This window comes from Peromyscus californicus, unplaced genomic scaffold, assembly GCF_007827085.1.
Source record: "Peromyscus californicus insignis strain IS unplaced genomic scaffold, ASM782708v3 Scaffold_23__1_contigs__length_62951481, whole genome shotgun sequence".
In the NCBI taxonomy this organism is placed as follows: Eukaryota; Metazoa; Chordata; class Mammalia; order Rodentia; family Cricetidae; genus Peromyscus; species Peromyscus californicus.
Window position 1 is genome coordinate 38,864,192 of NW_026294534.1, and position 25,849 is coordinate 38,890,040.

At 47.1% G+C, this 25,849-nt stretch overlaps 1 protein-coding gene across 2 annotated transcripts in view; it reads right to left on the reverse strand.

Annotated features, from left to right (window-relative positions):
• Wwc2 (WW and C2 domain containing 2) overlaps window positions 1–25,168 on the reverse strand; it is a 180,961-nt gene extending 155,793 nt beyond the window's left edge. Inside the window, exon 1 of one of the 2 annotated variants that reach the window (XM_052752268.1) lies at window positions 24,644–25,168. In XM_052752268.1, the coding sequence (XP_052608228.1) occupies window positions 24,644–24,774 (131 nt within the window). In that variant the 5' untranslated portion in view covers window positions 24,775–25,168. The remainder of the gene's footprint in view (window positions 1–24,643) is intronic. The other variant, XM_052752269.1, reaches the window with a different exon arrangement.
• Window positions 25,169–25,849: the final 681 nt, after the last annotated feature.

Sequence of the window (25,849 nt, forward strand, 5' to 3'; positions counted from 1 at the left end):
GTATCAAGCCTTAGGCAACTGTGCAAGGTCTTGGCATCCACAGTGATGAAGCGCACATCACCCTGTGAGGCACACCACTCCATTCTTCAACAACTGGAAGACTATTAGCAAGTGTGTGCTCCTTCTCTGTGTCCTCTGGTCCTGTCTCTCCCACAGATGAAACCTAGTATTTTGTTCACATGACAGACTTTCAAAAATCTAGGCTAATCCTAGCCTAGGCACATGATCTCAACATTAATTATCAACATGCCTTTATCCCAGACTCCTGAAGAGTCTTAGCCCAGGTGGTAAAATACATGATCATCACCGGATGGTGGTGATGCACGCCTTTAATCCCAGCACTCAGGAGGCAGAGGCAGGCAATCCCTGAGTTCAAGGTCAGCCTGATTTACAGAGTGAGTTCCAGAACAGCCAGGGCTACACAGAGAAACCCTGTCTCAAAAGAAAAAAGAAATATATATATATATATATATATATATATATATATATATATATATATATATATACATGTATGTGTGTGTATAAAATCATGTAGTTATAAGACACCCCCCCCTTTGAAACAGTGCCTCATTTCATGAAACACTCACCAACCACGCCTCCTGCTACAGATTTTCCAGCCTCACACCAACCCTCTAAGTCCTTGCTCTGAATGAGTTCTAAGCAACTAGTGTCCCTGACCTGAAAGTGACCTTCCAGGTTTAAGGTCACAAGAAAATGCAGGATTTATTCCTCTGGTCACAGAAGATCACGTTAGCAGAAACCATGTCACATCTTTTACCCAGGTGGAGTCTGAGTTAGAATTCAAACTTTTCAATCTTTTTCCTCGCATTTCCACTAGGAATTCATGCACTCAAGACAATTAGGTCAATTACTAACATGCTCGACAAAAATGCTTAAGATGTTCACATTTTGTGAACTATGTCAATTGCATGAGATTATTTTGAAGCATGCTGTTTGAAGATGACATCTGTATGCCAATACAGAATATCCTGAAAGTATTTGAAAGGACAAAAATACACTTACAAATGTATTCACTAATTCATTCAAATAATACCACTTATCAAACGTCCCTGATTTGGGTTATTAATTCTCTATTTTTCATTAGTGTGTATGTGGGTTGTGTATGGTGTGTGTGAGGCATGAGCACACACACGCTGTGGCACACACACAGAAGTCACAGATGTTTGGGAGTCAGCTCTCACCCACCTTGTGGAGGTGGGGGTTCTCTTGTTTCTCCTGTAGGAGTGCTGGCATTGTAGATGTGTGCCACTGATCTTTTTAAACGGGTTCCAGAGATAGAACTCAGCCTTGTACCACAAACGCTGTCACCACTGAGCTTCTTGACAGCCCCCAGCACTGGGTTTGAGTTAGAAGATTCAAAAATGGTAACTGTACCATGTAAAACAACGAAACATCTTTCACGGGCAACCAAAAGACACGTCATCCAGGAAAGAGCAGAGGAACATGGCGTGCCCCTAGATGTGGTACATGAGGATGTAATTTATTTTACGTAGTGCTGTGGTGAGATATATGACCAAAAAATCAAACCATAAGGTGCCATCAGACAAACCCACATGGCAGAACATGCTGATCTAGCTTGTCAGAATCGTCAGCCGGCATCATGAAAGACAGAAACAGACGATGTGCGCCACAGTGAAGGAAACAAGACTGAGCTCAGAGGAAGGTGGAGAAGAACTCAGTCTGTCTTAAAGCCACAGAAGGGGGGCAGGCTGCAGGTGGGGAGAGAGGAAAGCCTGAAGTTCCACAGACACTGAGAATGCCACTCGGACTAGATAAATGGGGTACAGCATTCTGAAGAAATTCCAGTGTGAAAGAATCTGGCCAGTAAGAACCTACAGACGCCACGAGGTAAAGCTCGCTGTCACATAGCAATCACTAGCACACACACCACATACATGTACCATGCAATCTTGTACATAACGCAAATGCAACCCGGGGGGGGGGCTCAGGAGATGCTCAGACGGTAAAGTACCCAAGGGCCCAAGTTCAATCCCCACAAGCCACTTAAAAATGGGGCAGTTCCACATGCTTATAATCCCAGTCCTGAAGACAGGAACGGGCTGGTATCCGGGGACCACTGGCCAGTGACCCCAGCTTAATCTGGGAGCCCCAGGTCCCAGAAGAAGACCCTTATATAAAAAAAAAAACAAGGTGTGTGGTTCCTGATGAACAACACCTGGAACAGGAAAACCTGGACCCTGGGCCCCCAAAACCACAGGGAACCCCCATTCTAAGAGTCAGGCAGTGCTGACCTTGTCTCCGCAGGAGTGACAGAGAACTGCCTGTCTCTCCCTGGACCAGCCCCGGGAAGGCCAACTTTCTATCCCACCGGCAGCGTGCACACACAGAGGAGTCAGCATGTCCCTACTGTGCCCTTAGGAACAGGGAACGGGGCTATCCTTCCGGATTCTCCGGGACCACCAGGGGTAAATAAAACACCGACAGAGACGGCACAGCTTGCTATTCTGAAATTCAAACGGTTCCTAAGACGGCACACTAAGTTGAGCATCGAACATTTTCAACAGGCTTGATGCTGTCTGGGGAAGGGAGGGAGCACGGAGAACCAGACGCACAAGATTTTACACGAGCACTAAACAAGGCAGAGTCAATTAGACAGATTTTCAGATATAGACGATTGAAAACAAACTAAATCTTTTAAAACGTACAGTAAAGGGGCTAGAGAGAGAGATGGCTCAGTGGTTAAGAGCACTGGCTGCTCTTCCAGAAAACCTGGGTTCAATTCCCAGCACGTACAGGGCAGCTCACAGCCATCTGCAACTCCAGTCCCAGGGCATCCAAAACTGTCTCTGGCCTCTGCCAGCACCAGACACACGTGTGTTGCGTCGACACACAAGCAGGCAAAACACCTTTACACATAAAATAACAATAAATCTAGCTTTTTTGGAAGTACAATAAAAGTAACTTTTTTCATATTAAACAAATAAATCATCTTATAATTAAAATTAAAATGAATAAAATGTAATAATGAAAACAAAATCTCAAAGTAACATCAAGTTTTCAAATACTGAAAGTCAACATAGAAGGCTGGGTGGTGGTGCACGTCTTTAATCACAGACTCGGGAGGCAGAGGCAGGCGGATCTCTGTGAGTTCGAGGCCAGCCTGGGCTACAGAGTGAGATCCAGGACAGACGCAAAGCTACACAGAGAAACCCTGTCTCCAAAAAATTAAAGGCAAAAAGTAAAAAATCATTGAGTCTGGGGAAAAAAATTTTAAAAAGTTATTAGTACCAAGATATCCAAGAGATAGCAGCTACGTTAGGGGACAATAACAGAAATAACTCAACAATTAAGTAACCTACGTAAGCCGAGGGGGGAAGGAAAAGCCAGAGACAAGCCGCTTCAATGAGAAGAAAAAGAGTGGGAATCTTCCCCCGACCCTAACGAGTTCAAGACCAAACACCAGCTGCACGAACACCGACCTCGGGAACACCCGACCTCGGGGACACCCGACCTCGGGGACACCCGACCGCAAGGAACACCCGACCTCGGGGACACCCGACTGCAAGGAACACCCGACCATGGGGACACCCGATCGCAGGTACACCCGACTGCAAGGAACAGCGCAAGTACTCCAAAACAAGAGAAGGATGGAAAAATCCAAACATAAAATCACAACCACGATCTGGTGGACAGAGCACAGGGAGGTGTGGCGGGATTAGACCCGTCTCAGAAACACCTATTACCAATATGTATGTACTTGGGGACTTAGCCCGGTGGTAAAGCACTTGCTACATTTGGTCCTCCACACTGGGGTGGGGGTGGGGAGTTGTGCTGATATTTTATTTGTGCTCTAACAAATAAAGCTTGCCTGAGGATCAAAGGAAAAAGACAGCCACTATATTAAACATAGAAGTCAGGCAGTGGTAGCACAGGCCCTTAATCCTAGCATTCGGGAGGGACTAGCATTCAGGAGGGAGACAGAGATTCATCCGGATCTCTGTGAGTTCAAGGCCACACTGGGAACAGAGCCAGATGTGGTGGCACATGTCTTTAATCCCAGCACTAGTTAACCATAGAGGTCTGGAGGTCTATCCTGACAGGAAGTGATAGAGGTGGGCGAGAAGAGGAAGTGACGTAGCTGGGCGGAGAGAGGAAGTGAGATGGCAGGGCACAGAAAAGTATATAGGTGTGAGTATACAGGAAGTAGCTCTCTCTTGGGCTGAGGATTTCTCAGTAGTAAGAACTTGTGGCTGGCTTGTTCTATCCCTCTGATCTTTCAGCTTTCACCCCAGTATCTGGCCCTGGGTTTTTATTAATTAATAAGACTGTTTAGCAATTTGTGTTACAGAGAGTCGTAAAACATTAGCCCTAGAACCTACAGGATCTAGCCATACACATTTCTAAAGAGCTAAATGAGCTTCAGATCCAAATTCAAAGTTAGGAAGTCTATTATTAGTAAAATTTATCATATTGATGCCTTAAATCACAAACTATCTCTACATAGGGAGAAACATGCAAAAATAGTCAATACATGCTTTATATTTATTTAAAAATAAAGACAAATGAAAATCCATGTCCATAATACCAGGATTTAAGTAATGATATTCCGCCATTTACTTTTAGGTTTGGAAACATGAAGGATTAGAGACCTTTTTGGACAAAGCACATTTTGCATGTCCCTCCCCAGTCAATCAATCAATCAAAAGGTAAAGCTGTGCCGGGCGGTGGTGGCGCACGCCTTTAATCCCAGCACTCGGGAGGCAGAGCCAGGCGGATCTCTGTGAGTTCGAGGCCAGCCTGGGCTACCAAGTGAGTCCCAGGAAAGGCGCAAAACTACAGAGAAACCCTGTCTCGAAAAACCAAAAAAAAAAAAAGGTAAAGCTGTTTAAAGATGCATACAGCTAAAAACCTTCCCAGTGCAGTATTTTATTTTATTACTCTTCGGGGGAGGCTAACTCCTCCTAGACTCTCCTTCAGGTTTGACTGGTACCTGGGAACAGTTTAAAGAGGTTTTCCCTTGGTGAAGTCTTTGTCTGGGCTCTATCTGGAACTCAGCAAGGCAGCTCCATAGCCTGAGTTTCCTCCACTATGCAGAAGGCACTTGGTATAAAAAGCCACCTTCCCGCAGGAAGTAGATTGCTGTTTGCAAGAGCCGTGCGATTACATGGGGTCTCCTGCAAAGAGCTGCTACTACAGCAGCAAAAAGTAATTACAAGCCACGGACATCACAACATGCTTTTACAGACACTTGACAGGCTGCTCACAGTCTCTTAAGTGTGGTTCCCAAATGCGCTCGGCCTCCAGCCCAGCGGGTTCTTTAAAAAGAGGCAGAGATAGGCCGGTCAGAAAGACAGGAGGGGTGGAGGGTAGAGAGGTAAAGGAAAGCATCAAGTTAAGAGATCAGCTCAGTTCCAAAGTCAGTTCCAGCAGTGTGGCCTCAGGGATCGTGGTCAGGGGGAGGGGAAGCAGAGCCTGGCTCAGCATCCTTCCTAAATGGAAGTGGGTGCTCCTCTTCCGTGCCTATCTTCCAAACCATCAGTCATCTTTTCCAGAGTGGCCGCCACACCCTCGGCAAGCCCTGTGGGGGTCTCTGCCTCCTTGAGTCCATCAGTCAGGCTCTTTAACTCTCCCTACTACTTGTCTTCTTTGGGGGGATCCTCCTCTCCAGCAGTGCCCAGACGGTCCTGTCCATCAGTGTGATCCGCTCATCCAGCTCACCACAGCAGGTCTGCCAGCTTACCTCACCCTTCCCATGGGTCTAGGTCTCCTTCAACAATCCTAACTACCAACTTTCAAGTCACCTGTTCTGCACTGAGCTCAGCTGCTCAGAGTTCAGCTTCCTGGAGCTCATCCCGCATCTTGTTTGTTTGTTTGAGACAGGGTTTCTCTGTGTAGCTTTGGAGACTTCCCGAGAACTCGTTCTGTAGACCAGGCTGGCCTCGAACTCACAGAGATCCGCCTGGCTCTGCCTCCCGAGTGCTGGGATTAAAGGCTTGCGCCACCGCCGCCCCTCACCCTGCATCTTTTAGGGCCGGGTTTTCAGTGACCTTCATGCCTCTCTCACTGGCAGATGTAGCTTTTCCCGCTCCCTCCAGCTTTCCAGGACAGGGGCAAGGTGCCCTGGAACAGAGTCCGGCTCCTTTTTAACCAGCTCGATCCTACAGTTCAAGGAGGCCACCTCAGCCTCATCAGCCTGTCTCCAGCCTGCCTTTCCCCCCAGCTTCACACCAGAGGTGTCCCGCCCACCCTTCTGCTGCAGAGTCCAGGACCTGCGCTAACAGCTGGATGGTGGCAATCCCACCCCGGGTACCCACCCAGCTGTTTCTTGACCTCAAGTTCCTGCCTCCTCTGTTTCTCAATAAATGGCTTTTAACAAGTGAGGGGAAAGTTCAACCTCACTCATTTTTTCATAAAAGATGAAAAATGCTATTTCACTGTAATAGTGCTTGTATTTCTCATATCCATTACAAACATCTAATCTTCCCAAACGTGGAAGTGTGGGGAACGAGCACTAATTCACAGGTTTCTAGGGTTAGAAACTGATACGACTTCCATGGAAAGCAACCGCCAGCAAGAAACGTATCAATACTTAAAATGCACATATCTTTGGGCAGCCTTTCCAAGCCTAGACCCGGATCTGCAGTTCGGAGACACATGGCAGTGTCAACAAAGCCTCTTTAGAAAAGAAAAATAAAGACCGGAGGCTGGAGCACAGCTTCCACCTCTCTATTACTTTGGAAAGGGTAATAGCAGTACAGGTGGTACAATTCAAACGAATAAAGGTCTGCTGCTGCGCAGACTGGACCTGGCTTCAGCGAGACTCCCCAGGGTTCGTGACAGTGGCCGAGGTCTCCCAGTGTGGCTGTGCTTTGAAGGACTGGGACTGTTCAAAGGTTCATGTCCTGGGAGGTCCTTAGGTTAGGGGACGCTGCCGAGCACTTGCCTCGCATGTATAAAGCCCTGAGTTCAATCCGCAGTGCTACAAAATAAATAAATAAATAAATGCAAAAAAGGAAGCGGACATGTTCATAAATGAGTGTTTTTTTTTAAAGTTCAGTACACTCATAAAATGAGAATATTATAGGCAAACCTATATATACAAAGAGATTATATAATCTCTATGACCTACCAGGAGAAGAAAAGTCAGTGGAAAATAATGTACAGTTGTGTTAAAAAAAAAAAAAACAACTTTTGCAGCTAAGTTGCAAGTAGAAGCATGCACATCACACATACATGTGATCTGTATATGCAGAAATTATCTTTGGAGGAACACATAAGAAAGCGACCATATGTGGCTCCTTTGGGAAGAAAAATGGGGTTCCAGGAGCAACGGAAGAAAGATTTCTTGTCATTGAATATATCAATTAGTACAACTCTTATTACTTTAATGAAATATCGGAGCCTGGGAAACTTTATAAAGGAAAGTGGTTTAGACACTTCATGGGTTCAGAAGTTCAAGGCCATCATCATCAGCTGGGCCCTAGTGAGGATCTCACGGGAACAGAATCACAATGGCAGGAGCCTGGGCGAGAGGAAGGGCCAGACAGGAAGCCACCAAAGACAGGGTTGAGCTCCCGCTTCTGTAGCCACTCGGTCTGGTAAGAACTACTAGGTCCCAAAAGAACTACCTTACTCCCTTCAGATGGCAGCGTCCCCCTGACCCAAGGACCTCCCATGACTCGAACCTTTGAACAGTCCCACTACCCCAAAACACAGCCACACTGGAGATCTCGGCCACAGTCATGAGCCCTGGGGAGACTCGCTGAAGCCAGGTCTGAGTCGCAGCAGCATGCCCTTATTCATTGGAATTGTGTCACCTGTACAGCTATCACCCTTTCAAAAGCAATAAATTTAAACTCACTTAAGGGAAGAGAGTGGTGGGCAGAACCTGTCCTCGCTGGAACAACAGAGCCTCTTCCACTCCGGAGTGGGGTGGGAAAGGGCGCATCTCACCGTGCTCTGAAGACAGTACCATGGTAAGAAGAGAGCTTCGGAGCTCAGGAGAGTCAGCAGAAATAATAAAGCAACAGAATTTTTTTTGTTGTTGTTTAATGAATACAACAGGCAATGAAATTGGGAGTCTAACCCTAGGGCAACTGAACATATCCACCTCAAGATGGTGTGCTAACAATTAAGTGAGATAAGCAGGAAGGTGCCTCAGTCAGTCTAGCCACACAAGCATGAGGCCCTGAGTTCGAATCCTCAGCACCCACATAAAAATTTGGTTGCAGTCATCCGTGCCTATGGTCCGGGTACTGCAGAGACAGGAGGATCTCTAGGACTCGCCGGCCGGCCAGCCTAGCCAATCAGCGAGCTCCAGGTTCAGTGAGAGACGCTATCTGTCTCCAAAACTGAGGTGGAGAGCAAGTAAAGAAGACAGCTGAAGTCGACCTGTGGAACACACACACACATAAAATAAAAATATTAATTTAAAAGAATTATATGAAAAAAGTGTATGTGGAAGCTTAGAAAATGCATGGCTCATAGAAAATACTAAGGACAAGATAACTGTTTACATTTGTATGAATGAAAAGCTACTGCAAATGTTAGATGACTGAGGTTACACTCATTATATATACCAACTCCTAGTTGGCCTTTAAGTGAAGGCGTTAGGAAAACACACACAAAATCCATGCCCACTTTCACTTAAATTATAACTTACCAGCAGACACAGAAAACACACATACACTGTCCTTAACCCAAACAAGCCTGCTTTCCCATTGACAGGGATAAAGCTAGTCCGAGAACTTGCTAATGCATGAAGTCAGACACACTGACCAACGGGGCAGAGAAAGCAGGTGCCCGGAAAAAGGCTCCAAGGAGGCCAATGATTGACGTGGGTGCCAACACCACACCGTGGGATGTATTACTTAGAGGTGGGCCAGCTTATTAAGAGAAGCAGTATCTCAAAGGGGCTTCACTGCAGCCAGGCGGTGGTGGCGCACGCCTTTAATCCCAGCACTCGGGAGACAGAGCCAGGTGGATCTCTGTGAGTTCGAGGCCAGCCTGGACTACCAAGTGAGTTCCAGGAGAGGCGCAAAGCTACACAGAGAAACCCTGTCTCAAAAAACAAAAAAAAAGGTGTGTGTGTGGTGGTGGTGGGGGGGGGGGGGGGGTTCCACTGCAATAGTTTGGTTCTAAAAAGTCCTCCACTGTGTTTGAACACTTGGTCCCAGTGATGCTATCTGAGACTCTGCTGTGGTACAGCTACTGAGGTGGGCCTTTGAGGCTTAAGAGTTTGCCTTTGGTTCCCTCTAGCTCTCTCTCTCTCTCTCTCTCTCTCTCTCTCTCTCTCTGCTTCCTAGTTGGGAGTCATGTGAGGACACACACACACATAAACACACACACACACACACACACACACACACACACACACACACACACACACACACACACAGAGCATGAACTCTGCCATGCTTCCCCCAACATGATAAACTATAACCCTGCAAACCGTGAGCCAAATAAGCCCTTTCCTCTTTAGGCTGCTTCCTAAATGTCTTTGCAAAGAGCCCGAGGACTAATTTAGCCTCTGTGGGCCATGCTCTCTTGTCCCTCTTGAGCTCTGCCATCAGAGTGGGAAAACAGGCACGCTGTAAATGAGTGAGCGGGCTCTGTTATGAACGCTAACGTTTGAACTCCACAGCATTTTCAAGTCATTGGAAAAAAAGAAGCAAGGTATTTTCAGTTTAGATGATCTTCACCTGCATAAAACTTTTTAACTTGGACTAATGTTTAACTAAATCAGGGAACCGAGTGGTGCCATTTTAACCCAGCACAACTAAAAGACAGAGAAACGAAACGCATCCTCTCCATTGACAGTCCTGCCCCCACAGACTACGTCGTACCTCTGCATTAGTCAACAGTCATCACAAGAGATTAACACATCCACGGCTTCATCACGGTCTCCAGCAACGTCACTGTTTAAACCATGATTTGGGAACCGTGGGGCAGCTCAAGGCAGAGCGCTTGCCTGCCACATGTGGCCCTGGTTCCGCTTCCAATGCTATAAAAAACAAATGCTCATGTATTTTATATAGTCAAGTCTATCTTGCACCAGAAGAGGTCAGACAATTACTATGCAGATAAAAGCACAGTAAAGTTAGAGAATATTAAATATTTTTGCACTCAGTTACAAACTTGAAATATTTAAACTTCTTCTTTCTTGTAAAGGCACAGTTCTATTCATTTATGTACAGAATTATTTCAAGGAGAGGGGCTTGGACCTGCCTAGGCTCAGTGTGCCGGGCTCTGCTGATTCCCCATGGGAGACCTTGATTTGGGGGATGTGGGGATGCGGGGTGGTTAGGGAGGGAGGGCTGGGAGGAGGGAGGAGGGGGGATCTGTGGGTGCTATGTAGAGTGAGTAGAAAATTTCTTAATAAAGAAAAATGAAAAAAAAAACATTTGAAATGGCCTCTATAACTATTAAATAAACTTCAACTTCCTGAAATCTGCTTCTATGTCCTCCCAGAATAGCCATTAATAAAGATTCCTTGTTCAAAATGACTAGTTTACAAATGTCAGAAGCTATGGCTTTATGCATTTGTTTTAACCCAAATGAAACCACAGTGGAGATCTTTGTATCTCAGAATTAAATATCTTTTTCATTATCAATTCATAATATGTCATTCTTTATGCCATGATTTCATGAACATGAATACAGGAGTTTTTCAATGAAATGTATAAATAAACACTCTTTCAAGTAGCTGACCCTAAAATTCTTAAGATAACTAACTGGTTTTCCAACTGATTTCTCATTGTCCTAAGACCAGAAAAGAAAAACCAGTTTTCCTGTTTTGTTTTGTTTTTTAAATCTCCAAATTGCTGGTTAACTTGGAATGATCTAATCACAAGTAGCAAAACTTCCTTTCTTTACTTGTAAAAATGATGTTTCTTCTAGAGCTAGAACATCACTTCTGGCATCTGGATGAAATCAGATGTCTCCATTTCCATTGCGATCTCCTTTCTTTAAAAGCCCATCAACAAGCATCAATGGATGGATTGCTGAACGGTCAATTAAGCATAATCCAGAGTCTTTTAGAATTAACAACTAAGATTATCCTTGTAGTTTAAAAACTACCACCTTGACAGGGCATGGTGGCGCACGCCTTTAGTCCCAGCACTTGGTGGGCAGAGGCAGGTAGATCTCTGTGAGTTTGAGGCCAGCCTGGTCTACAGAGCTAGTTCCAGGACAGGCACCAAAACTACACAGAGAAACCTTATCTCAAAAAACCAAAAGGGGTGGGGGGAACTACCATCTTATTAAGATATGCAAAATGTAATTTAAGTATTTGACCTTAACAATAAGACTTTTTTTCTAAATCCCTGGAACACACATGGGCAAAGTCTACAGTTCCATTGAGCAACAAGTGTGAGAGCCAGCAGTCCTGAAGATGGACACACAGCTGGCCCTTCCAGAATCCCTCACAAATGATGTCAGACTATCAGCTCAGGGTTTGCTCTCAGGATAGAGGACAGCATGCAGGGAGAGGGCAAAATGCTCCCCTCCAGTGAGTGCTGGATCCTGGCACAGAGAAGTCATCACATTACCACTATATGGTATTCCTCACTGCTGTGAACCTGACTTCCACAGTCCAGCCTAATTCCCAGTGGCTTCTGGAGAGAGAATACATAAATACCTATCCGTGTTCAAAGGCGGGGTTCAAGGCATTCACCCAGATGGGCCAATCTGCATTCTTCACTACCGACCCTAATTTAGGTAAACACTGTGAGTGTAAAAAGGACAAAGAAATATAATTTTTTTAAAAAATCACACAACAGAATCAAATAACAAGTCTAAGCAGTCATCAGAAAGGAGTCGGTCAAATCTGGACCAGATGGTGGAAGCGCTGACAACCACAGCCGGGAAGGAGAGAAAAGGAGACAGTGTTGTATGGGAAGAAAGGAAAAGACTGTTTAATAAGTCAAGAGACTTCAGGTAAGTCACACACGGTCTTTCCAGGCAAACCACAGCGCAAGGCTTCTTTTAGACCACAACAGCAAATCCAGTCAGACAAGTGGCTAAAATACTCAATGCTTGGCTACTCTGCCACAACCCAGCAAAGCCTCGCCTCATTTGAATAGTATTTTAGGAATGTTCTGTCAATATTCACATCTACTGCATTCTTCCTTCACCATAATTATGGTCCAGTAGCAGTTTATGTCATAGGTAAAACTCCCGACACTGAAGGATGACTTCTTAAAAATCTGCTAAAATTCACATATTTGTCTACAACTTCTTTTGAAAGGGAAGGTTAACTTTTCCAACTGTTGCTCATAGCAACAGAGCAACAAAAGATTTTTTTGCATGCATAATCCAAGCGTTTAATTAGAGTTCACAAACTTGGCTCTCTGAGGAAGTAAACAATAGAAGCGTTAGAAACACTAGATGCCCAAAGAGAAGCAGATATATGGTATGTTGTTCAATAACCACAAACACCAAACGAAGTCCAGTTTGGGACAGGAAAAGGGAATACACAACCATCTTTCTAAATGGATCCTTCCAGGTGAGGTTCATATGGACCAAGCTAAGCAAATCAAGCAAAAACACCATAAAAAACAAAAAACAAAAAACAAAAAAAAAAACTGAGTTTCTGCCACTTGCTCTTCACTGTGGATCGAAATCTAAGACATTTATAGCATACATACTATAACATGGCTGAGATGAACAATATGCTGGCATTACCCCACCCCACCCAAGATTTAGGACAGGGTAGAAAGGCATTCCAATCAAGGTCTGTAACTCACACTTCTGGAGTGGGACCCAGGCTCGCTCACACAGCAGATCACACCGGGTTTGAAACTGATAAAAAGAGCTGCACAGGGAAGGAAGGACCGGAAGCAGTTCTGGCTTTACCAGAACAAGGGCTGCTCCATGACAGTTTAGGGAGGGCACAGCTTGGAGGGTGCAGGTGGCGGAAAGCGGTTCCTGAGCCTAGTCGGGAGGAGCCTGCGATCCAAGGGCAACGGGGTTTTAGGACCAGATGATGTCAGGGATAAAGCAGATTTACAGCATGTCAGATCTCAGCCGCTGAAAGAAGCTCAACACTGGAATAAGGCAGAAGTGACGGAACCAAATTAGGCTGAAATTGTGTAACTAATCCTCGCAGGGTATCTTGCTACGGGCCCTGAGGGGGACATAAATAAGTGATGCTGTGCATGGTTTGACTCAGTGGTACCTACCCACTCACCTGGGAAGACTGGGGAACGCTCTGAGAGGGCTGGAGTTCAGCTGGAGGCAGCAAACACTGTACACATCACCGAAGCTAGAATCAAGTCCAACAGTTAAGATCCTGCCACGTAACGTGGGGCTAAGATTGGAGGACGCTTCAAATGATGAAATTTAGGCTAAGTCCTGAAAAGCAGCTATGACTCCCAAGTCCCAGACAGGAGGGCAAAGGCCGTACGAGGAGTAACTTGTAGACAGCATATGGCTAAAGTGTGGCCTTGAAGTCTAACTCTGCCACCCCTTCAGAGCTTTGCGGTCTCAAGACAAGACACTCAACCTTGTAAGCTTCCGGCTCCTAAATTGGAGGTGTATTAGCTTGCTTTTTGTTTTGTCTTGTTTTTTGAGACAGGGTTCTCTGTGTAACAGTCCAGATTCTACGTCCAGATGTCCACTAGGTTATCATTTTTGAACACCTTAGACCTAGACACCCAAAAAAGAACTCTGATTTCCAATGCAATCGGTACAGCCAGCCATACCCCTCTTGGTCTTTGCCCAACAGTAAGTCAGAAAAGCTTCGGGCCTTTTAACCTGAAAACAGAGAAATCCATTCACTGTTTCCTATTGCAAAAGCCATTGTTTTAATTCAAGCTCCAACAGTTCTTCACCAAAGTAGCATCCACGATCCCCTCTCCAGAGAGGAGTGGTCTCTTTCAATTATTTGTATTTATTTCACGTATTGTGTATACGCACAGGCACGCGCACACGATACAGTGGGCGGTCAGGAGTTGGTTCCCGCCCTCCACCTCACCTCATGCACATCCTGTTTCTCCTCCCCGGCTGCATGAGGTGATTCTCCTGTCTCTGGCTCCCATCTCGCAGTAGGAGTGCTGGGATTAGAAATGCAGATACAGCCGGGCGGTGGTGGCGCACGCCTTTAATCCCAGCACTCGGGAGGCAGAGCCAGGCGGATCTCTGTGAGTTCGAGGCCAGCCTGGGCTACCAAGTGAGTTCCAGGAAAAGGCGCAAAGCTACACAGAGAAACCCTGTCTCGAAAAACCAAAAAAAAAAAAAAAAAAAGAAAAAAGAAATGCAGATACATGGGTTCTGGGTCATCAGGCTAGTGATTTTTCCTCCTGAGCCACCTTTACATATAAAACACGGGGGTCTCATCAGACCTCTATTCAGTCTTCCCCTTACTGGAGATTGAACCCAAGGTCTTGTACAAGCTAGGCAAGAGCTCTACCACTAACCTGCCTGTAGCTCAGGCTGACCTCAGGCTCACATCCCTGTTCCTGCCTCCTGAGAGGCGGGATCACAGCACTCTCCATGCCCAACTAAAACTCTCCAACTTTTAAGGACTCCCAAAAAGCTTGAAGTGTGGTGTTCTACAAGGCGGAAATGGTCAGATCCCTTCTCCCTCGGTCTCAGTCTTTCAGCTCAGCTTCTTAAACCACTACATCTGTTTGAGAGAAGGCAGCCCGACGGGACCTTCTAAACTGCAGGAAATGCTCTCTATCTGCACCCAGGTCTACGGCACACTTAAACTGTGGTTGCGGGGCCTTTTCTTAGGCCGGCACCATTTACTCTCCCCCAAGATCTCCAAGTGGATGAAAGATCTTAATTAAATGTAGATTCTCAAAAGCGAAGGCCCTCCCAGCTCAAAGCAGCTTCTAATGACACCACTGTCATTTCACCATTGCTGAGGCTATAATTCCTTTGCCCTCCCCAAACCAGAATACGAAAATCTATGCAAGTCAGACCTTACTTGTTTTGTTCAACGCTGCGTCCCATGATCTCTGTGCCTGCAGAGCGATCTCAATGCATGTTTGATGAATGTGTGAATGTGTGAGTCAAGGACTACAGACGGGGTCGTGCCAGATAAACTCCCCAGGGGCAAATGGTTGCACCTTGGAAAATCTTGGCAAAGGCCCTCAAAATGCTTCTATCTCATTTGTGTGGATCCAGAGCTCCGCAGTGCTGTGCCCGGTGGGCACAGGTAACCTTCGGAGGAGCAAAAAGGGGTGGTACCCATACAAAGCAGGTCTCTATCCTCAGTGGACAGGAATGGGTTTTATGAAATCATTAGTGATGCAGACACGCAGGTGTGCTCCGTGCATCTGAGACATTAGGAAACCCGTCAAGAATGCACATATCCTCCAGGCGTACTGTTAGAGGGGAGACAGGCCTGAGTCAGACACCCACACCGGTTCTGGGTATCTATAGCAAACCAGGGCACTAGACATTCTCCCAAGTCAAATACCAGCTCACGTTTTTACTGCCTAAAGAGAAATGTCATAAATTCCACCGCTCAGCAGAAACGAAGGGAGGCAGAGAGGAAAGCAATTAAGAACTGTTTGAATCAAATTCAAATTCCCTGATAATCAGGAAAAAGAAAAACATGCAGTGTGGGACAGGATTACTGACCATCCAAAACCTCACCTTGGCCGGTACGGTGACCACACAGATTCCACACAACCATTCATTCTCCTCCCAGTTTCAAAGGAGAAAAAACCTGAACTCCTACCTCTGCTGACTACCACCTGCAAAGGAAACGGGGGGATTAGAGTTTTACACTAAATGAAATTGTGTGTCCTTCAAATCTTCTGCAGTAAAAGTTGCCTACCAATGTTTCAAATTTTATTGAGGATCACTGCCACTTAATAAAACGGCCTTCTTATATAACAGAGAAACATCAATAAAATGGTCTATTAGCTAGGCAGAATTTCAATCGGGAATTTACGGCACGAGTTTCTGCAGCTCGACATTTGCTACCTATGCTCACATTCAGAACTGTTAAGCAGCACAGGCCAGGGCACACAAAGGCAAGCCTCTGCACACACAGAGGCAGAGAAGAGTAGACTTCTGTAACTCCTCATAAGCTATGGGGTGAAGAACCAGTCCCCAAAGCTTAATTTTGCTAACCTATAACGACCTAGGTAGTTCTAGTTCCAAAAATTCTCACTTTTTTTTTTTTAATGTGTGTGAGTGTTTTGACTGCAACCTGTGTACCACATGCATACGGTGCCCTCAAAGGCCGGAAGGGGGCGTCAGATCCCCTAGGACAGGCATTACAGACAGTTATGAACCACCGAGTGAGTGCCAGGACTTGAACCCAGGTCCTCTGGAAGATTAACCAGTGCTCTTGGCCACTGAGCCATCTCTCCAGCCCCCAAATATTCTCACTAATACTTTTGGAACTATGAGTTATGTACTAAAAGCAGGCTAACAATACATGAAAAACTACTCACAAAACAAAAATAAATACAGTATATGGGGGACACCCTTGACTATAAAAATTGCAGCTCTGTACATAGCAGGGTTAATAGATGGGACTATTTTCTGTTTGAACATCATCACCAGCTTGTGACTGGTATAAATAATACCAGTCTTCCATAGAAAGTTAATATTTTTATATTATATTTGATATAAATATATTTATATTAATTTTTAAAGAAGAGTTCACTCAGTACTTCACTTGCATTGCAAGCAACAGATCCTGAGTTCAATGGTCAGAACCCACGTGTCTTGGTTAGGGTAACTGTTGCTGGGAGGAAACACCATGACCAAAGAAACTCGGGGAGGAAAGGGTTCATTCAGCTTACACTTCCATACCACTGTTCGTTACTAGAGGAAGTCAGCACAGGAACTCAAGCAGGGCAGGGACCTTGAGGCAGGAGCTGATGCAGAGGCCGTGGAGGAGTGTATCTGCTTGGTGAAATTATTACCTCACTTCTTCTAGTATAATAAAAACTCGGGAGTCAGAAATTGAAATAAAGACCCGAAGAATCCAAGGAAAGCAGAGCAACCGGCGGACCCTCTCTCCACATTCTCCGGAACCTCCAGTGCCAGAAACTGCCCCCTGCCCAACTCCTCCTGAGTCCCCTTCCTGCCCTCTCTAGCTGCTCTGCAAAGTCCTCCAAGAACTTTATGGCTAATCCCAGTCAGCCAATCGCTAACTCCGTCCTAGATTCAAGGTTGCTTTATTGGCACAGTGGAATGTCTGTACGGACAATTTTTCTGCAACAGAGGAGTGCTGCTTACTGACTTGCTCCCTGTGGCTTGCTCAGCCTATTTTCCTATAGCCCCCAGGACCACCAGCCCAGGCATGGCACCACCCACAGTAGGCTGGGCCCTTCCCCCATCAATCACCCACCGACCACAGTAGGCTGGCCCCTTCCCCCATCAATCACTAAGTAAGAAAACGGCCTACAGGCTTGCCTACAGCCCCGTCTCATGGAGACATTTTTCTTAATTGAGGTTCCCTCCTCTCAGATGACTGACATAAATCTATCCAGCACACTAGGTAAAATGCTATATGTGTTATACATGTATAATCTCAGCCCTAAGGAAGCAGAGACAGCAGGATCCCTGGGACTCAGAGCCCAGTTCATCTGGCCTAACTGCTGAGCTTCAGGCCAACCGAGAGACTCTGCCTCACAAGAGGTGGATGGTGTTTCTGGGATGACAGCCAGAGTTGCCCCCTAGCCTACACACACACACACACACACACACACACACACACACACACACGTACGTTCATGTATATCTACACAAACACACATGCATCTCTCTCACACACACACTTAAAAACCTAGTATTTCCATATATCAAGACATAATACTATATTTATAGCTCCTACAGTGAATTGCTATTGTGCCTTTAAATTTTGGTAATTTTTTTGTTGGATGTTTTTCTCATATTCCTATGTAAGATTCTTTTTACAAGTTTTCTTTTCTCTTCTTTTTTTTTTTTTGGTTTTTCGAGACAGGGTTTCTCTGTGTATCTTTGCACCTTTCCTGGATCTCGCTCTGCAGACCAGGCCGGCCTCGAACTCACAGAGATCTGCTTGTTTTTACAAGTTTTCTAAGGCCAGATAAGGTGGTACAGACCTGCACTCTCGGCATTAGGGAAGGTGAAGTAGCAGAATCAAGGGGTCAGAGCAGCCGTGAGCTAACAGAGAGAGGTTCTGTCCCACAGAGAAAATTCAGTGGACCAATGAGATGGCCAGAGAATCACGCCTGATGATCAGAGTCCGCTCCCACAATGGGAGAAGAGAACCAACTCACAAACCTTGTCCTCTGACCTCCACACTGAGGCTGTGGTATCCAAGACTCTGTGTGTGTGTGTGTGTGTGTGTGTGTGTGTGTGTGTGTGGTGTCACGCATTACAATTTGAAATTTTTGAAATCAATAGAAAGGGCCTTGGGAGATAGCTGAGAGGGTAAAAATCACTTGCCGTGCAAATGTGAGAACCAGAGACTGGATTTCCAGAACCCACATGAAAGCAGGTAGACACGGAAGACCACCCGGAAACAGGGTATAGTGGCTATTCTTGGTCATCAACTTGATTACATCTGGAATTAACTTAAACCCAAGGCAGCCTGGGTACACCAGTGAAGGATTTTTCTTGATTGAATCATTTGAGATGGGGAGACCCACCCTACACCAGGTCTTTTCAAGTGGAAAGTTCCCCCTTAAATCTGGGCCCACACCTTTTGGTGGCAGCCTATATAAAGGACAGGGAAGAAGGACATGCCTGCTCTTGGCCTGCTGGCCCTCACTCTTCCTGGCCAGTTCATTCCTTCACTGGCATTAGAGCCTACTTCAGGAGTCCCAAGAGTTTCTGGTAGCTAGACTACCTGGAATTGCTGAATTCTGGGTTCAGTGAGAGACCCCCACCTCAGTATATAAGGTGAAAAGCAATGGAGGAAGACACTCAACATCAATTTTAGTCCTTCACACACACACACAAACACACACACACACACACAAGTGCACTCACACCACTAAACACACACATACGAACGCACATCACACCCATGTGTATACACAAAATCATCATCATCATCATCATCAATCTTCTCTTCCTCCTCCTCCTTCTCCTCTTCCTCCTTCTTCTTTCTTCTTCAGACTTGGAAGTGGAAGCAGGAGGATCAGAGATTCAAGGTCATCCCCAACTACACAGAAAGTTGAATGCCAAACGAGGCTAGAGACTGTCTCCAAAATAAATACATTAGTAGTAGTGGTAATACCAATGATAAAAAAATAAATCTGATAGGTGTCTAGTATTTGGTAACTTACCAAACTAAACCTTTATCATACCTGCATACGATAAAAATAATCTCTACTTCAGGCCTGTAGAGCCGACCAGACTCCCAGGACTGCCGCTGGTTTCAAGCCAACACATGAGGTGATACACAGTATCACCAACTCCCACATCAGCAACGTGAAGCTGGTCACACCCCTACACTGAGAAAGCCTCCTTTTATACAGGATTTTACCAAGAAGGGGAAGAAAGTCCCATTTACAAGGCACAGCAGGGCCTGCAGGAAGCTTCCACACTTCGCAATGTACCAGGCTTCCTCTCATTACATTTAAATAGCACTTGCTTGGAGACCACATGTCACAGTGGCTGACTGGAGCTCTGACAACTTAGCAATTTTCAGCTCCAAACAAATAGCGTGTTTATAAATACCAGCCTTTCTAGAAAAACCAACTATTGTCCTGAATCTCACAGCGAAATTAAACTGCAAACTGCAGACCGTTAAAACCACAGGAGAAACCTGGGTCATTCGAATATTCCAAGCAAGCATTGCTCACTCTGGCAAGCATCTTAGCAAACTGTGCTGACAACCAGAAATACTTCCATGGGGATTCTTGAGAGACCTCATAGCTTGGCTTAACGCTTCCTCGAGGGATTAAAACCCAAACTCTTTGCGACCCCTCCACAACTTCAAACACCATAACCACTCAGCTAACTCTCGGCATCATGGCTGACGGACGCTGAGCCTGCTGGGATGGGACACTATCCAGCACCTGTGACCACGGCAGGACAATCAAGACTGCGGAGCTGACAGTGGGTTTTCTGCTCTAATAAGTAACTCACATATGTGTATTATTCTTCGAAATGGAGCAGCTCACTTCTCTCATTATTTCTAATCCAACTGGAAAATTGATTGTCTCTGGCTGTTGGTAGCTCAGGCTATAATTTTTTTTTTTTTTTGAAAGCCCAATAAGAAACTAAAATAGGAGAGTAGCTCAAATTACACTCTTTCATTGATTTTTTTGGCCTTCAATTAACTGACCTAACCAAAATTCAGTTCACATCTACCACACACACAGGCCACATAAGGCAGTAATGTGAAATTAAGACTTGAGAAATTTACATGTTCGCAGTGGGTTGGTCCATTTGTTTCGTCCGATTTGAAAGCAAAGGAGATTCAGAGAGTTCCTGGGATCCTAACTGTGTGCCGACCGAGTGCAAAGGACAGCCTGCTCTACCATCGATGGTGCACTCAGCGAGGGCTTCTTCCTCCTCCGTTCACACACCACCACACAAGTCTCTCTTCACTTCGAAGCTACAATCGCTCTGTATCAGATGACCCTAGTTATAAGCTACAGAGTAGGGTCCATCAGCCTTCACACAAAATTGCTTTGCATGGCAACCTGCAAGCTTCACCGGACAACACTTATTGCGCCTCTGGCTAGCATCCAGCACAAGGACGAGAAGCATGCAAAACCATAATGCCTGCTCATTCAGCCCTCTTACTCAACAGGCAATGGATCCTTCCCATCCCTTCTTCTGTGCTGAATGTAGTGTTCTACAACACCGGCCCATTTGGCCATGAGCTATGGTCCACCATAAACACTAGCTACTGTGGTCAAAGAGTGTTCACGGTGAGCAAAATAAGAGGGGAGTGGGAGAGAGAACCCACAAAATAACACCCCCAGGAAGCAAAGCCTCCATGAAGCCAAGGAACAAGGCACAGGCTCTAGAGTTCTCAACCTGTGGGTCTTGACCTCTGTGAGAGGTTGAATGACCCTCTTTCACAGGGGTCACCTAAGACCACCTAAAAACACTGGTGTTTACATTGAGATTCATAACAGTAGCAAATTTAAAGTTATGAGGTAGCAAGGGAAATAATGTTATGGTTGGGGGTTACCACAACATGAGAAAGTGTATTAAAGGGTCACAGCACTAGGAAGGTTGAGAACCACTGCTCTACAGAATCACCTTGTCTAGTACCAGATCCTGACTCCACACTTCTCTGGTTCTGGTTCCTCATCTATGATTGTGAGGTAAGAAAACCTACCTCAGAGGATGGATGGGAGAATCAAATGAGATCACCTTCACAGAGCCTAGTAAATGTGATGCGGTCTGTACTGTTAGCAGGGTTTCCAAGAACTACAGCCCAGTCTCTGAGTTAGAGTGTTAACAGAGGGCTGGAGACGGCTCAGCAGTTAAGGGCACTGGCTGATCTAAAGAACCCCGGGCAGGGTTCAATGCCCAGCACCAACAGGACAGCTCTCAATCACCAGCAGCTCCAACCCCCGGGGACCCGACGTTCTCTTCTGGCCTCCAAGGGCACTACACACTCGTGGAACAGATAATGCATCCATACACACACTTTTTTTAATGAAAAAAAAAAAGTGTTATGGCTGAGTCCTACCCATGAGCCGGAAAACATCCCTATGAGGATGTGACATTATCCACAGTTTAGAGTTGACGCAGACACTCAGTCCAACTTAGTACATGACAGAGCAGTAAGAGGTCTAATACATCCCAGCAAAGTCTGCATCATGTGACCTAGCTCCAAAAGCTTAAAGTACCTGAAAACACGGTCCCCGTGCTCTAGCTCCAGTACTCCTGGATTGGACTATTGGAAGTATGCTGCCGTAAAATCCCCCAGCCTCCTCCCATTCACTCAGCATAATTCTCTGTCCAACCAGAAAATATCAGATAAATTATGATGAACTATCAGGAGCGAAATCTTCACTCTTAACGGAATGAAAATCACAACAATGAATGGGGAAATCATTCCAACCACTTTAGTTAAGTGTCCTTAAAGATCCCAAACCGCCGAGGACCCACAGTATCGCAAGTTATTTTTCTTTTTTCTTTCAGGATTTGTAATCTGATGGTGCAGAAGAATCCATGAACTCCCTACTGGTCTTTCTATAGGTTTGCTGTGTAGCAAAATTAACAAGAGTTAGTGGTTACTCCAAATATCTTTCCTAATCGGTTCTAACACTATGTCGGAAGACATACTGTTGCTTAGTTGCACGAAAAGAAAGCATGTCACAGTGGCTGATTTTAAAGTTCTCATACCAAAATTCAGAAATATTTCCAGTAATTCAAATGCCTATCTCCAAGTATTTAAAGACCTAACAGCTGCGGGGAAAATGGGAAAAACAATTCAACTTAGTCAAAACTGTTTGTCCCCAATATAGTCCTTGGTTCCCACTTTCTGGAAAAAATGCATTCCCAGCAACTGACGATTCATTCCAGTTTAAAGGAAAAGGCATGTCTGGCTTGTGTAAGAAGTAGTAATACAGAGAAGCCAAGTCCTAAAACCCCGCTTCCCACTTGCCTCACCCAGCCTATTCTTATAATCCCCTCTGGTGGGCAAGTGAGATGAAGTAATGAAACATTTGTGAGCTGAGGCAGCAGAGGATGTGGAAAGCCTCGAAAGAGCAAGCATGTGCTGCAGCTAACCTGAGACTCCCGGTATCCGAGAGCGGAGCACTGCCGGACTGCCGGACTGCCCGACGCACAACCGTAAAAGTCAAATATTTATACAGGTGCCTCACAAACCGCTGTTGTGTGCACACCATCGGCACCGACGTTTACTATCTGTTAAGGAGTTTCAAGGTGCAACAGTGTAAGTTACCGGCTTGGGGCACGGAGTTTATGACAACTGGTGTGCCTGGAGAGACTGTGAAGGCTCGACTCTTGTCCTAACTTTCATCTGCCAGCACTGGCCCGTGGGGCTGTGGGGAGGTGGGGCCTGGGTACAGGTGTCTTCCCTCAGCAGGAGGGAAATCTGAACCCGTATCTTCATGGATAATTAACAAGGATTGTTCCATAAATGTATGCTGCTTGGGACTTTCTTATAACTGCTCTTTAATAGTTTTCAAATACAATAGTTCTAGAAAAAGAGTGATTGGGAATATTAAGTGAAAAAGTATTTCGAGTTCAAACTGGGGGGGGGGGCTGTTTAACAGGAAAAGCAGCCGTAACTGCCTCAGACCCCATTGCATAAAAAGCCAGTAAGACCTTCTAGAAATGATAAAACTGCACAGGACAGGGGCATCCCTGAGGCTATATTAATCCGGCATGGTGGCTGGCACCCGTAATTCTTGCATTGTGGAGGCTGAGGCAGGGGGATTGCTGTGAGCTTGGGACCAGCCTGTGCTACATAATAAGTTCCAAGCCCGCCAGCCTGAGCTACATACAGTATGAGACAGTCTAGAAATATAAAACAAAACAAAAAGGAATAGCTCCTTAATGGTCAGTTTTCAAATTTACAGGTAAAAGTGTTCCTTAGTATTCTTTTCTTCTTTTTTTTTTTTTTTTTTTTTTTTTTTTTTTGAGACAGGGTCTCCCATAACCCAGACTGGTCTTGAACTCGGGATCTTCCTTCTCCTTTCCCCTCCCACGTGCAGAGTTTATACAGATGTGTGACAACACACCACGCCCTCCTAGTGGTCCTCTAACAACTTTAATCCTAAGAAATGTTCTTCCTCAGAGTGAAAAGAAAGTTGGGAGACAAAACTTTTGGGAGCACTCCACAAAACTTCAACTCCTGAACTTCTTCGATGTCTGTCTGCTGCTTCAGATCTCCAGGTAAAAGGAAGGAACGAAACGCTTGTACTGAGAGACCTGTGCAAAATCGGTCTGAGCTCGGGTCCGGGCTACCCACGGCCGAGGTTCAGGTCTAGGGTTCGTTCACTCCACTTCAACAAGGAAATCTGACCAAGTTATCAGGTGAGGAATGAGAAGTAAAACTCCAAAAACAGTGCTTTGAAAATCCGAGGGGCAAAGCCACGAAGGTCCAGCCAGGACTGGGACCCCTCTCCATGTTCGGGGACCTAGGGCATGGCTGGGGGTGCGTCCTAGCAAAAACTTGCCGTCAAAGCTCAGGAGCCAAGCAAGGATGGCTGGAGAGATGCCACAGGTGGCCCAGATGGCTAGTGGCTCACTGTGCACTTAGGCCTCCGGGAGGCCCCAAGCCCAGAGCGCCTTTGCAGAGGTCGAAAGGTGCCCTCTGTCTCCATCCGACCAACTTTAAAGCGCACGGGAGGTCTACAGAGGACTCAAGTATCCCTTACCCTGAGCCGGCTAACTGGACTTGGGGTGCCAGCCCAGAGCACCAATCCAGCCCTTCCCTTGGGGGCAGGGAGTGTCTTACAAGTCCTGGAGGGGCGTGGGGGAAGGCAGTGGGCAATGGGGCCCCAAGAAGGGGCGCCTGGCGGGCAGATCGATAGAGCCGCGCCTAAGGCCGGCGGTCCCGCGCCTAACCCTAGAGACCTCAGGGGTGCAAGGCCGGCGACGCCCCACGCACGCCCCCCGCGCCCCGCCAGGTCTCCCGGACAACAGCCGCCGCCACACTTCCGAGGCGGGTCCCCCCCCACACACACACACACACACGCCACCCTACCCCACCCCACCCCCGGGGCTAGCCGGAGGGGAGGGGGGCGGCCCGGCTTCCCACCTGTCCCGGGGGTCGATCCAGCTGGTCCTCCTGGTGTTGTGATCGATGTAGAAGACCTTGCCGTCGTAGTCCCTGGCCTCCTCCCAGCCCCGGGGTAGCGGCAGCTGCCCGCTCCCGGCTCTCCTAGGCATGGTCGGCGGCCTCGCCGGCGAGCGGCGCCTCCATAGGGACCGGGCGCGGGGACGCGGCGGGAACGCGGGCACCGGCGGAGGGGGCGTGCGGGGCGCGGGGCGCGGGGCGCGGGCCACGCGCGGGGCGGCGGGGCGGAGGGAAAAGCCTCGGGAATCCCTGCTCTCAGCCCTGCCGGGGATCAGTCCACCATGTCTGCGTCGGAACGGGCGAGCGAGCTCTCCTCCTCCTCCTCCTCCTCCTCCTCCTCCTGGCCGCCGCTGCCTCCGCCTCTTCCTCCTCCTCCTCCTCCTCCCCGTCCCCCTGCGGCCGCCGAGGGTCGCGGCGCCCAGGCTGCCCCGGCCGACGCCGTCTGGGCTCGGATCCGGGAAGCTCCGCGGAGCAACGGCCCGGCGGCGGCGGCGGCGGCGGCGGCAGCGGCGGGCCTCCTCATTTGCGTGCGATTAGCATACGCCCCGCCCCCTCGGCCCCGCCCCGCGCTCGCCTCATCTGCATGCACATTCCTCGCCGCCACATTCCTGAGCTTAACCCTGCAGCTGCCGGGGGGTGTGTGGAGGGGGTAGGGAACACACACACACACACACACACACACACACACACACACACACACACACACACACACACACACACACACACACACACACACACACACACACACACACACACACACCCCGCACGCACGCACACACACACACACCCACCCCGCGCGGGGGAGGGGAGGGAGCGGCGAGGCCAGGTGGGGAGGCCGGGAGGGCGAAGGAATGCACGGCTCTGCTCCCTCCTCTCCAGCACCCCGGACTTATCTCCCGTCGGCCCAGACAGACCCTTTAGGGATTTCTTTTTTTTTTTTTTTAAGAGTTTCGGAACGAGAAAGACGGCAAAAGAAAGAAAAAGTCTGCAAACTCTTCTCCACTTCTCTCTCTCTCTCTCTCTCCCTGGTCTTCTAGGGAAACCACAAGACTTTCGAGAGGAAAGGGTGGGGCGTGCTGTCCTGGGAAGAAGTCCCAACAAACAGCGAGGGCACAGAAACTCCCCCCTACCCCCCCCCTCCCGCCGCCCCATGCTGCGCTCCCCCCC